Genomic DNA, 13,431 nt, shown 5'->3' on the forward strand with positions numbered 1-13,431 from the left:
ATTTATGAAAGGGAATAAACTGTGAATACTGTATTGGGATTGCATTATATATAGTTTATACATTATTGTAACAAGAAGGTTATTTTTAATTTTCCTTCTCCTAAATATTAATGCTTTGTTCATTCTTTTTTAGATTGCAGCTTCATATGGCAATGCTGTTTGTATTTTTGAACCCTTGGGCATAAATTCTCATAAGAGAAATTGTGTAAGTATTAAATGATAGTAGAAAACGTTTAGAATTCAGTTTAGAACCAAATCTATAGCAATAAAGAGCTTCTTAGGAGCTGGTGCTGACGGTGATCTGGAATATCAGTGGGAAGTAGGTCTGATGCTTTGGGGTGAGACCTTTTACATTCACTGGAAATATATCCCTATGCCTTTTAGGAACTCAGTTTTCTAGCAGGTTGCTAATTGAGATTTACCTTGTTAATTGGGATCTTTCCTAGTTGAACTATTATTTCTTGTCTAGATTACTAGACTAGTCTGTGATTTTATCCTTTTCTATTCTCACTGAAGCAGATTATGACACATCTCCGCTTAAAACTCTGTAATGACTCCATATTTCCCTCAGATTCAAAGGCAAAAAGCCTTAGAATAGACTAGTGCTTTTCTCCCAGCATCCACTTATTCTCACAATTCATCTTGTACTATTCTTGCCCTCTCTGATATCACTCAGGCCACACTGGCATTTTTACTGTCCTTTAAACAGTATTCTCCTTTCTTAGGGCTTTGCATTGGTTGTTCTTTTGTCTGAAATGTTCTTTCTCTAGATAGCTCCTGGACCAGCTTCTGTAGATACTTGAAATCTTTGCTCAATAATACCTTGATCACCCTTTTAAAAATTGCACTTGCTTCTACACCTTTAACTCCCATCCTTGTATTTTCAACTTTTTTCCATAGCACTTCCCTTGTTTATTTACTTATTGTTTACTATTTAGAATGTAAGCTCCATGAAAATAGGGAGCTTTGTTTTTTGTGTGTTCACTAATGCATCCCAGTATTTAGAATCTATATCTGGAACATAACAGGCTCCTAAATATTTGTTGAATGAAGGAGTTAAGAGATTAGCTAAATTCACTTACCAGCTAAGTGCTCTAGCATACCACATTGAGAACCATTGAGCTTCATTCTGAGTGCTGTGTTTTATTTTATCTTAATGTTCAGAAAATCCCATATGATTAGAATTATTAACCCCTTTAAAAAACACTGCATGAATTGGAACTCCACCATCACTCACAAATAGTCAAAACTGTCAATGTGAAATTTGAATTTGCCAGTAATTTTTAAAAATATATATGTTTTTATTGATTTCAGAGAGGAAGGGAGAGGGAGAGATAGAAACATCAATGATGAGAGAGAATCATTGATTGGCTGCCTTCTGCACCCCCCCTCTCCCCACTGGGAATCGAGCCCGCAACCTGGGCATGTGCCCTTGACCAGAATTGAACTTGGGACCCTTTAATCCGCAGGCTGATGCTCTATCTACTGAGCCAAACTGGCTAGGGCTGCCAGTAATTTTTTTAAAAAAGTTATATATTCTTAAATACATTACAGCAAGTGGTTTTAATGTTTCATTAAATGTATATATTTGAGTTTCTTTTTAAATTTCCAAGAAATACCTATTAAAATATTAGTCTTTTCCCTGTGATAGTTTTATGAAATAGATATCAAATTTTAAAGTGCTTAAGAGTCACCTTGAGTATTTATTAAAAATTCAGATTCCATGGCTGGGAGTGGGGGGTGAAGGGAGCCTAATATATGGTGACAGAAGATGATTTGACTTTGGGTAGTGGGTACACAGTGCAATATATAGATCTTGTATCATAGAAATATACACTTGAAACCTATATGATCCCATTAACTAATATCACCCTAATACATTTTAAAAAATTCAGAATCCAGGCTTCACTTCTAAATTTCTGCTATGTATTTAGTCCATAGATTATACTCCAAGAAATACTGAAGGAAAGAATATTAGATATGTTTATAGTTTTAGGAATGATTTAATTATTACTTTGAAATAGATCTGTTGAACAGTATTTAAAATACTGTTGTGCCCTAGCCAGTTTGGCTCAGTGGATAGAGTATTGGCCTGCAGACCAAAGGGTCCTGGGTTGGATTCCCATCAAGGGTACGTACCTCTGTTGCAGACTCCTCCCCAGCTCAGGCCCTAGTTGGGGCTTGTGTAGGAGGCAACCAGTTGATGTGTTTCTTTTACATCAATGTTTTTCTCTGTTTTTCCCTCTCCTCCTCTCTTTAAAAATCAATGGAAAAATATCCTCAGGGGAGGATTAACAAAAATAATAATAATCCTATCTAATAATAGACAAACATGGTAATTGACCATACCTTCGCTATGCCTCCCATTGGCTAATCAGCATGATATGCAAATTAACCGCCAACAAAGATGGCAGCTAATTTGCATACTGAAGGCAGGGTGGGACAGCACCATCCTGCCTGCTCCGCCACCACCCAGGTCTGCTATTTACCACCCTGGGCGGTGGGGCGGGACAGTGCCATCCTGCCTGCCCTGCCGCCATCCGGGCCTGCTATCTGCGACCTGGGGCGGCAGGCGTCCTGTGTGCAACCTGACCCGGGGCGGCCAGGCGGGGCAGCAGCAATCTGCTGGCCTGCCCGAGTGTCCCATGTGCGACCCGACCCAGGGCGGTGAGGCGGGACAGTGTGACTCCTCTGTCACCCCAGCTTCCTCATCACAGCTCCCTTGGGGGCCTAAGCCTTTAGTCGGACATCCCCCAAGGGCTCCCTGGCTGCCAGAAGGATGCCTGATTGCAAGCTTAGGCCTGATCCCCTGGGAAGTGGGCCTAAGTCGACAGGTGGACATCCCCCAAGGGGTCCTGAACTGCAAATGGGCACAGGCCAGGCTGAGGGACCCCCCCTGAGTGCACAAATTTTTGTGCACCAGGTCTCTAGTAAAAAATAAAATACTGTTGTGATTGTAGTCTGTTCAGCAGTGGCAGGGAAAATAACATTTCCCTGATTAAAAAACATAAAATTAGTTTTGGATAATAAAATTCAAGTTTTGCAGTTCTATTTTAAAATTATGGCTGTATATAAATAAATTATTAAGTAAATTAAATAAATATTAAATTATTTCACTGTTGAATACTCTCTAATATGTTGAATATTATAAAGAGAGAGGGAATTACGATTTATTAATATTACTGTTCAAGAGGTTAATTTATAACTTGCCCAAGGTCACACAGCTTTGCATTGCAGATTACTTTCACAAAAGGCCACTTTATATACTACAAAGAAACCAGAAACACCAATCAGAAGGGATATATGCACCTTTATGTTCATAGCAGCACAATTTACAATAGCTAAGATTTGGAATCAGCCTAAGTGCCCATCAGCAAATGAGCGGATTAAAAAACTTTGGCACATCTACACAATGGAATACTATGCTGCTATAAAAAGGAAGGAACTCCTACCATTTGCAACAGCATGGATGGAGCTGGAGAGCATTATGCTAAGTGAAATAAGTCAGTCAGAGAAAGATAAATATCACATGATCTCACTCATTTGTGGATTATAATGAACAACATAAACCGATGAACAAAAATAGATCCAGACAGAGAAGCATCAATCAGATGCTCAAACCTCAGAGGGAAGGCAGGGGAGGGTGGGGCTAAGGGATCAACCAAAGGACTTGTATGCATGCATATAAGCATAACCAATGTACACAGACATCGGGGGATGAGGGCATGAATGGGAGGACGGGGGGCAATGCGGGCATAAGAACACATTTGTAATACCTTAACCAGTAAAGGAAAAAATAAAAAAAATTTTTTAAATAAATTTCTTTTTACTTAGATACTATATGTAATGGAAAAGGCCTTGGACTTTTAACTTTAAATCTTCTTTCTACCTTTTAGAATGAAAATAGTTAAGAAAAAAAGGATGGAAATTATTCAAATAAATTTAATATAGGTCAGGTTTGTGGATTTTATACTTTATGTAATTTAAATTTGTTGACTTTATGGGAGGTATATCTAGTTTTATTTTATACACTAGAGGCCCGGTGCACAAAATTCATGCAGGGGGGGGGGTCTCTCAGCCTGGCCTGCACCCTCTCGCAATCCGGGACCCCTTGGAGGATGTCTGGATCGGGCCTAAACTGGCAGTTGAACATCCCTCTCGCAATCTGGGACCGCTGGCTCCTAACCGCTCACCTGCCTGCCTGTCTGATTGCCCTTAACCACTCTGCTGCCTGCCTGATCGCCCCAACCCCTGTGTCTGCCTGCCTCATCACCCCTAACCACTCTGCCTGCCTGCCTTATTGCCCCTAACCACTCACCTGCCTGCCTGATCACCCCTAACCACTCTGCCTGCCTGCCTGATCGCCCCTAACCACTCGCCTGCCTGCTTGATTGCCCCAACCCCTCTGCCTGCCTGCCTGATCACCCCCAACCTCTCTACCTGCCTGCCTGATCACCCCTAACTACTAGCCTGCCTGCCTGATCACCCCTAACCACTCACCTGCCTGCCTGATCATCCCTAACCATTTGCCTGCCTGCCTGATTGCCCCTAAACACTCCCCTGCCTGCCTGATCGCTCCTAACCTCTCTGCCTGCCTGATCACCCCTAACTGCTTGCCTTCCTGCCTGATCACCCCTAACTGCCTCTGCCTCTGCCCCCACCACCACGGCTTTGTCTGGAAGGTCGTTTGGCTGTACAGTCTAATTAGCATATTATGCTTTTATTATTATAGATAGCACTTATTTCTAAGGTGCATTTATTTTGTTTTTATAAACACTCATTGAACATATGCATTCTAGCCATTATAGCGCTAAAGACAATTCCTGCTCTAGAAGAGTTGTAATTTCATGGGAGAATCAGATACATGAACACATAATAATTCAGTGTGACCAATGTTATAATGATAGAATGTAAAAAGTGCTAGGAGTGCTGCTAGGATGTCAGAAAAGTCTTCACAGCAGAGGTGATGATTTAGCCAGATCCTGATGTAAGCATAGGAATTTGCAGGTGGAGAAGAGAGGAAAAGCTGTCTTAAGTATAAGAATGTGTTTATAGACATGGAAAGAAGCCTGAGAGAACATGCTTTGTTTGGGCAGGGCAAACATTTGGATATGGTAGAATAGATAGTAATTGGAACTATTGGAATTTTTCAAAAGAACAATATTTTGAAAATAATAGTGAAATATTTACATCTTTATTTTAGATCATAAGGTCTTAAGTTGAAGAAAATGATGCAGTGTTTGTGGATATTATTTTCCAAACATACCTTTGTCTTTTTTCTCTTTATATGTTTCAGCAACTCAAGTGTCAGTGGCTTAAAACTGGGCAGTTTTTTTTGAGTTCCGTGACATACAATTTAGCATGGGACCCTCAAGGTATTCAGTAGTTCTATTTAGAAATTATGAAAAGTGAATAATTTGTTTAAAATGCATGACTATAATGTGATATAATAAGAAAGTGATCAACTGTAAAATTTATTTTTGCTAGTGAATGAATGTACTTTTTTCCTTCTTGGTGCACACTGCTTTATACAGTGCTGAATTTACTATTAGTTCTGTGCTTTCCCCCTGTCTTTGAATATTGTATTTTAAGAGCAGTGATGATTTGTTTCTTTAGTGAACATGTACTGCATTTTATCCTTAACTGTATTTATTAAGAAAGAAAATCAGAAATTAAATAGGACCAAAAAAACTCCTATCTCATTTTGTTATTTGTATTTCAAGAAGTTATTCTCTTTAATTTTGAAAGATTAGAAACCTCTAATGATAATGGCTTTTGTCTCACTTAACATTCACAATTAAATTAATTTTTATATTCCAAGTAGAAAAACAAATTTCATTAATTTTTAGTTATGTCTTACATCTTGACAACATCCTATGTGGTCTTTTTTTTGGTCTCTTTTTAAAAAATTCTACTTTGCTGTTATTTTTTAAAAAAGATTTACCTGATATAAGCTCTTTCTCAGTAAAGCTTTTTGTTTGATTGTTTTTGTTTTGTTCTCAAGTTTCTGCCAAGAACTACTCTTCCTTGTGTAGTGGAGTCTTAGAGCTTTTAAATGGATATGTCCCAAGTGTTTTGCATAGAAAATACTGCTTATTTTTTACAATATAGTTTAGAAGCCCATGTGTATGTTCTTTCTCTAATTTTTGCTTATTCATCAGAACATTCTTTAATTTTCAGATAACAGATTGTTGACAGCAACTGATTCTATTCAGTTGTGGGCTCCTCCAGGAGGTGACATTCTGGAAGAAGAGGAAGAAATTGATAATAAAATTCCTCCTGTTTTAAATGATTGGAATTGTATCTGGCAGTGCAAGTTAGTATCTAACTCTGTTGTTGTGTTTGTTAACTTTTAAAAAACGTTGCCTAAAATATATTACCTTTCACAATCATCTTTATTTTTTGATGGTACCATTGCATTTAGAAGCCTAGAAAGTAGAATTTTTCTAACCAAAAGTCATTATAATACATCCTTCAGTCTGTACTATAGTTGGTTGTTTAAGAAAAGGACTAAAATGTTTTCATAGTATAACCTCAGGACTTGGGTTGACAGGGTTGGTACATAGGAATTACCCATTATTGGAAGAGATGTCGATGGTGAGGGGGAAGGGAAAGATGTGATGAAAATTGCCAGCCAATCTTTCAAGTGGAAGGATGGCTGAACTATTAACAGTGTGGATTATGTGAAGGGGACCAACTAGCCAGGGAGGAGGATGACCTTAGTTTTTAACATGGTATATTTAGGATGTTGATGGAACTTGTAGGTGGGGATATAATTTATACATTTTAATTACACTTCTTTTTGGATTCCTAAAATAAATTCTGCATTAGTTTTAATTAATTGTATTTTTAAGGAGGTGATATATTTTATTTTTAGAGTGTTGAAAACACTCTTGTTCTGATTATGTTAAAAATCTTATTTTGACCATCGTATATAATAAAAGGGTAATATGCAAATTGACCCTAATGGCAGAACAACTGGGAATGACTGGTCACTATGACGTGCACTGACCACCAGGGGCCAGACGCTCAACACAGGAGCTTCCCCCTGGCAGTCAGTGCACTTCCATAGGGGGAGCGCCGCTAAGGATGTCCGACTAACTCCCGTGGGGAGTGGGCCTAAACTGTTAGTCTCTCGGGCTGCGTGAGAGGGCGCAGGCTGGGCTGACGGACCCCCTGAGTGCATGAATTTTCATGCACCGGGCCTCTAGTTTACATATACAGTGTCTCAGATTTTTAAAATGTTAACTGTTTAACCTTTTTTTTTTTTAGAACTGCAGTATCTGTACATTTGATGGAATGGTCCCCTGATGGTGAATATTTTGCTACTGCTGGAAAGGTAAAGGACCAAACAAAACAGAAACAAAAGAAACAAGACAAAGATGTTTCTATTCATTCTCATTTTCAGTTTTCTCATCTGTAAAATTGGGATAATCTTACTCTTCAAAGCTGACCTGAGGAATAATAATAGATTTGTAAAAGATTAGGTATGTTTTCTGTAGGTAATAGGCACTGGGAAATAATGGCTATTATTCTTATTTCACCTTTTAAAAAGTCTATATTTTTAAAAATTAATGTTTATCTTTCCAAAATAGCATGTGTGCATAATTTAAGAAGTTAACGAGTACCACTAGAATCACAATGAAAAGAAGCTCTCCTTCCTTGAGGCAATTATTTGTCAAATTGCATATTTTGGCACTTCCTCCCATGTTCCTAAATAACTTGCTTTTGCTCCCATTTCTTGATTCTTTTTCCTTTATTTTTATGTATCTCCTCTTGGAAGCTGAGACTTTAGTTCTCTAGCTGATGATTCTAACCCCCTCTCTACTTCTAGCATGTACATACATTCACTTCCCTTCCTCCTGTCTTCCTGTCTTCCTGATGTGGGTATCTCATAATTTTGCATAAATGGGTATTTATTGTTCACATTATTGATTGTGAAAAATATTCTTCATAGAATAATTACTTTGGTGTTTTTTTTGTGGTTTTTGTTTGTTTGTTTGTTTGTTTTTAACTTCTACTTTTCATTTTATTTTATTTTATTTTTCTTAATTAAATCTTTATTGTTCAGATTATTACATTTGTTCCTCTTTTTTCCCCCCATAACTCCCCTCCTCCCAGTTACCGCCCCACCCTCTGCCCTCACTCCCCACCCACTGTCCTCATCCATAGGTGCACGATTTTTGTCCAGTCTCTTCCCGCATCTCCCACACCTCTTTCCCCCCCAAGAATAGTCAGTCCATTTCCTTTCTATGTCCCTGATTCTATTATGATCACCAGATTATTTATTCACTTGATTCTTAGATTCACTTGTTGATAGATGCATGTTTGTTGTTCATAATTTGTATCTTTACCTTCTTCTTCTTCTTCCTCTTCTTAAAGAATACCTTTCAGTATTTCATATAATACTGGTTTGGTGGTGATGAACTCCTTTAGCTTTTCTTTATCTGTGAAGCTCTTTATCTGACCTTCCGTTCTGAATGATAGCTTTGCTGGATAAAGTAATCTTGGTTGTAGGTTCTTGGTATTCATCACTTTGAATATTTCTTGCCATTCCCTTCTGGCCTGCAAAGTTTCTGTTGAGAAATCAGCTGACAGTTGTATGGGTATTCCCTTGTAGGTAACTGAGTTTTTTTCTCTTGCTGCTTTTAAGATTCTCTCTTTGTCTTTTGCTCTTGGCATTTTAATTATGATGTGTCTAGGTGTGGTCCTCTTTGGATTCCTTTTGTTTGGGGTTCTCTGTGCCTCCTGGACCTGTAAGTCCATTTCTTTCACCAGGTGGGGGAAGTTTTCTGTCATTATTTCTTCAAATAGGTTTTCAATATCTTGGTCTCTCTCATCTTCTGGCACCCCTATAATTCTGATGTTGGTACGCTTGAAGCTGTCCCAGAGGCTCCTTACACTATCTTCGTATTTTCGGATTCTTTTTTTATTTTGCTTTTCCAGTTGGGTGTTTTTTGCTTCTTCGCGTTTTGAATCTTTGACTTGATTCTTGCGCTCCTCTGGTCTGCTGTTGGGAGTCTGTATAATATTCGTTATTTCAGTCCGTGTATGCTTAATTTCTAGTTGGTTCTTTATCATAACATCGAGGGTCTCATTAGATTTCTTGAGGATCTCACTACATTTATCGGTGGCTTCTAGACAGTTCTTAAGAGACCTTAAAAGTGTGGTTCTGAACTCAATATCCTCCATTGACAGTTTTGTCCTGTTTCTTTGTCTCCGCATTTTTTATGCTTTCTTGGTGCACCCCCTAGTGGTCTTTGTGCGCAGTCTTGTTGTAGTTAAGCCTTGATTGTTGTCGGCAATACCGGGGGTCATTTGACCTCCAGGCTAACTGGCTATGAGAGTCCGCTGTGTCTAGTTTGGTGTTAATAATTACTTTGTTTTACTATTTGCTTAGTTTTCTGCACACCTAATTCATCTCCTAAACCTCTGACAGTTTCTGAATCTTCTCTCATTACAACCCCACATAGGAGGTAGATATTGTTTTCTTTGCTCCAATCTGGGTTATGCTCTCCAAGTCTAAAGTAGCAGACCTATAATTTTGGGGTTTTCTTTTAGCAATCTCAGGAGATTGTCTTTGCCTATCTCCTTTGTTATATTCCCTGTTTCTTAGCATCATTTATTTTCCTCTCTCCTTGATGAAGATACCTTTTAGTAGGTTCCTTAGAAAAGTTGGAGGGGAAAAACATTTTGAGGCCTTGCAAATCTGAATAAATATTTCTTCGGCTTTTATGTTGATTTGGCTGGGCAGAGAATTGGGTTGAAAATATTTTTCCCTCAGAATTTTTTAAGTCATGGTTCTATTGCCTCTTAGCTTCCACTATTGCCATTTGAGAAGTACAGTGCCATTATGACCATACTGACCCATCTTCAGCTTATAAAGGTTTTGAGAATATTTTTTTTATAGTGTCACATGTCTGAATTCCCAAATAATATAATGTTTAGTTCTACATAGTTTTGGATTTATAAAAATGATACCATATAATTACTGAAATACAACTTAAAGATATTAAAACAAAAATTTGTTATAATAGCCATAATGTACCTTTAAATTAATGCATTCAGTAAAAAATTACATTTAAAAATCACAAGTTAAAATTAAATTGTATTTTTATTATGGAATTAAAACTTCCATATTACACTTTATAAGGCAAGGATAGGTTTTCTAAGAACACCAGAATTTACTCAAGGCTTTTGGGTTAATCTCTATGTGTGGAACACTCAACTGTTTGGTGGCTGAAAAATTACTTGGCACAGAGGTAGTTGCTCAACAGTTGGTGACAGTACAAACAGGAAGAATGTACAACATTGTAGACAGAGAGACTGCAATCATGTGTAGTAGTTTAGCAGTAAACTAAGTAATAACAATTTCAAAGTACTGAGGAGTATACAAATTATTTTGAGATATCTGCAGAACTATAATGTAATTTTAAGACATCTGTGATTTTTATTAGAGACAGTCATATGTACTGCTCATATTAGTTTGGTTTGCTTATATCATAACTGAAGTTTAACATTAGTGATTTTATAATTAACAATTATGAAAATAGAAACATAATTAAAAAATTTTTTTAACCAAGGAGTGAGGATATTTTTGCAATTGATTTTTAAGAGAGAAGTGGAAGGGAGGGAGGAGGAGGAGAGAGAGAGAGGGAGAGAAATATCATGTGAGAAAGACATTTTGATTGGTTGCCTCCTGCACATGCCCTGGCTGGGGAGGGCAGAGAGGGAATCTACGTTCCCATGACCAGAATCCAACTTGTGACCCTCCCTCGGAGCATAGGCTGATACTCTAACTACTGTACCACACAAGCCAGGGTGAAACATAATTGTTTTTCCCCCCACTCAAAGTCATGGTAATTTTGGGTCTTAGTTTTCTTGATTTCTGAAAAGTAGACCCCAAAACAAGGATTAGAGTATAAGTAATTAATATGGGGAATGATCACAAAGAAATATACTGAATTTGAGGTTAGGAAGTGAAGGTGCTGAGGAAGGGTAGGTTGTAATGCAGGTGATTAATAAGGTTAAATCTCTGGGTGACTCTAGGAGCCAGTGTTCCTCACACATCATGTCAGTGTTTCTCATACTTGTTCTTTACACACATTAGTCATTGATTGAGGGCTGGTGAGGGCAGGGTGTTAATTCTCAGCTTTCACACAACTCCTGGAAAACCTCAGGCAAAGAGATGTAGACGCTGGAACTAAAATGCTAAAGCATGTGGGGGATCCAGTTGATATATTTTTATTAACTTAAATGAAAAAGTATATGTTTTTTATTGATATAAGGGAGAGGGAGAGAGAGATAGAAACATCAATGATGAGAGAATCATTGCGTGGCTGCCTCCTGCATGCCCTTTACTGGGGATTGAGCCCCGAAACCCAAGCGTATGCCCTAACCGGGAATTGGACCGTGACTTCCTGGTTCATAGGTCGACTCTCAACCACTGAGCCACTGGCCGGGCCAGTTGATATATTTTATATCTTGAATTCTATCCAATGGCCCCTTGGGTCAGAGGACCTCAGGTAAAGAACCTCTCGTCTAAAATTTGGACATTTTATCTTTTGTCTTCCACATTTAGGTCTAAAAGCCAGAGCTAATCTTAATCCAGGTGTTGGATATCAGAGCACCATATAAGCTAGGTTTGTATTTCAGTGAGAAAGTGCCTAGTACATTTGTGGGAATTCTTGAGGCATATGTTGGGTGTGCATTCTTCCAGAAAAGGTATACGTAGCTTCTACCAGGCACCTGGGGGCACACCCAATTCAAACTAAATTCCCAGCTTGGAACTTGTACCACACAGTATGTGTTTGGGTCTCACAAGGCCTGTTTTTCGGTTATAGTTGCCCAGTGGAGATGGACCCTTCCTTACCACCATATCCCTTTTCTGAGAGTAGTTTTTCTTGATTTCATCCATTCATATCGGGATAGTCCTTAGCAATTTGTTTTTGTTTTTGTTTTGGCATTATGCAGGTGCCTCTGATGTGACTTTTCACATTGCATGGACTCTGTGTGTTGTCTCTGTAGCTATTTAAAACCAAAGCTCTATGCCACTGGGTATTGGTAGATTGCCTTATGACGACAGTCCACTCACCCACTTCAGTATTTGTTTACTGTGGATTCTTGCTTGAAAAGTAGATACAGTCAGAAGAGAACTTTGATAAGTTCCCACCACCTACTTATATTTGTTCATCTCCCTACATTTGTGCCTATTTGTTCTGCCTTCCTTTGTGTTGCTGTGGGTAGACGGTCTCTTCTTTTATACAAGGCCAAATTTCTTCTGTGTACTAGATGCCATTTGTTCTGCTTACTCAGAGAGATCACTTGTAGCAGTCTCATCTTTTCTCAATTAATTTTCTCTTCTCCTCCGGGTCATCACATTAGCATATGTTGAAGCCCTAGCCCCCAGCGGGATGATAATTGGAGATGGGGCCTTTGGGAGGTAATCAAGGTTGGATGAAGTCATGAGGGTGGCCCTCATGATAGGAAGAGTCCCCTTATAAGAAGAGGCACCAGAGAGCTTGTTCTGTCTGTATCACATGAAGACACCACAAGAAGGTGGTTTTCTGCAAGCCAGGAAGAGAGTTCTCACTGTAACATGACCATGCTGGCACCATGATCTCAGACATTCAGCCTCTGAGAAAATACATTTGCTTGTTTAAGTCACCCAGTCTGTGGTATTTTGTTATGGCAGCCTGAACTAACACAATGTAGCATACCAAATGTGCTATAAACTTGCCCATTTTAGAGCAAATTAACAATAACAAAAACTCCTGACCTTCTCCCTCAGCTTCTGCCACATTTCCCCCACCCTCCTTATAGCACCTTGAAAAGGTTGCTTATAGTTGCTGTCTCCAAGATTTTCTTCTCATTTTCTGTGGTGCCTACTTACCACCACTCCTCTGAAACTGTCATTGGTGAGTTCCTGTTACTGAATCCTGTGGTTAGTTCTTACTTAACCTGTTATTTTAGAGTGGAAAGGGTTGAAGGGGTGGGATGAGGGGAGAGAGAGAGAAACATCAATTTGTTGTTTCACCCATTAATGCATTCATTGGTTGATTCCTTTCTTTGACTTGAAATAGTTCTTCATTAAATGCATCATACCAGACTGAGCAAAATTCTCCTTCCTCGGAAAGAACAGGTCCACCTCAGTGTGCACCAAATATTTTTAAGGAAAGTTTTACAGAAATACAAAATGTTATGAGTCACAGATATCAGTGATCTTATTTCCACCACATTTTTGCCACCTGCATGGACTTTCCTTGTATTATTTAATTTTAATTTAAAAATCTGTTATCATCACTCTTAGCTGGGAATCAAGGAATGGTGATAGTAGATTTTTTTTAAAAAAATTTAAGGACTAATATAACATAACATATAGTCATCTTTTGATAAATAGTTGATGAATGAATGATCAGAGGTAAATATGTC

At 38.4% G+C, this 13,431-nt stretch overlaps 1 protein-coding gene across 4 annotated transcripts in view; it reads left to right on the forward strand.

Moving 5' to 3' along the window:
• Positions 1–13,431, forward strand: part of DMXL2 (Dmx like 2) — a 170,423-nt gene that overhangs the window by 38,289 nt on the left and 118,703 nt on the right. For 2 of the 4 annotated variants that reach the window (XM_059701311.1, XM_059701322.1), the window contains exons 3-6: positions 134–205; positions 5,297–5,375; positions 6,181–6,316; positions 7,273–7,339. In XM_059701311.1, coding sequence (XP_059557294.1) covers positions 134–205; positions 5,297–5,375; positions 6,181–6,316; positions 7,273–7,339 — 354 coding nt within the window. The other 2 variants (XM_059701333.1, XM_059701343.1) reach the window with 2 other exon arrangements.

This window comes from Myotis daubentonii, chromosome 1 (assembly GCF_963259705.1).
Source record: "Myotis daubentonii chromosome 1, mMyoDau2.1, whole genome shotgun sequence".
Classification (NCBI taxonomy): Eukaryota; Metazoa; Chordata; class Mammalia; order Chiroptera; family Vespertilionidae; genus Myotis; species Myotis daubentonii.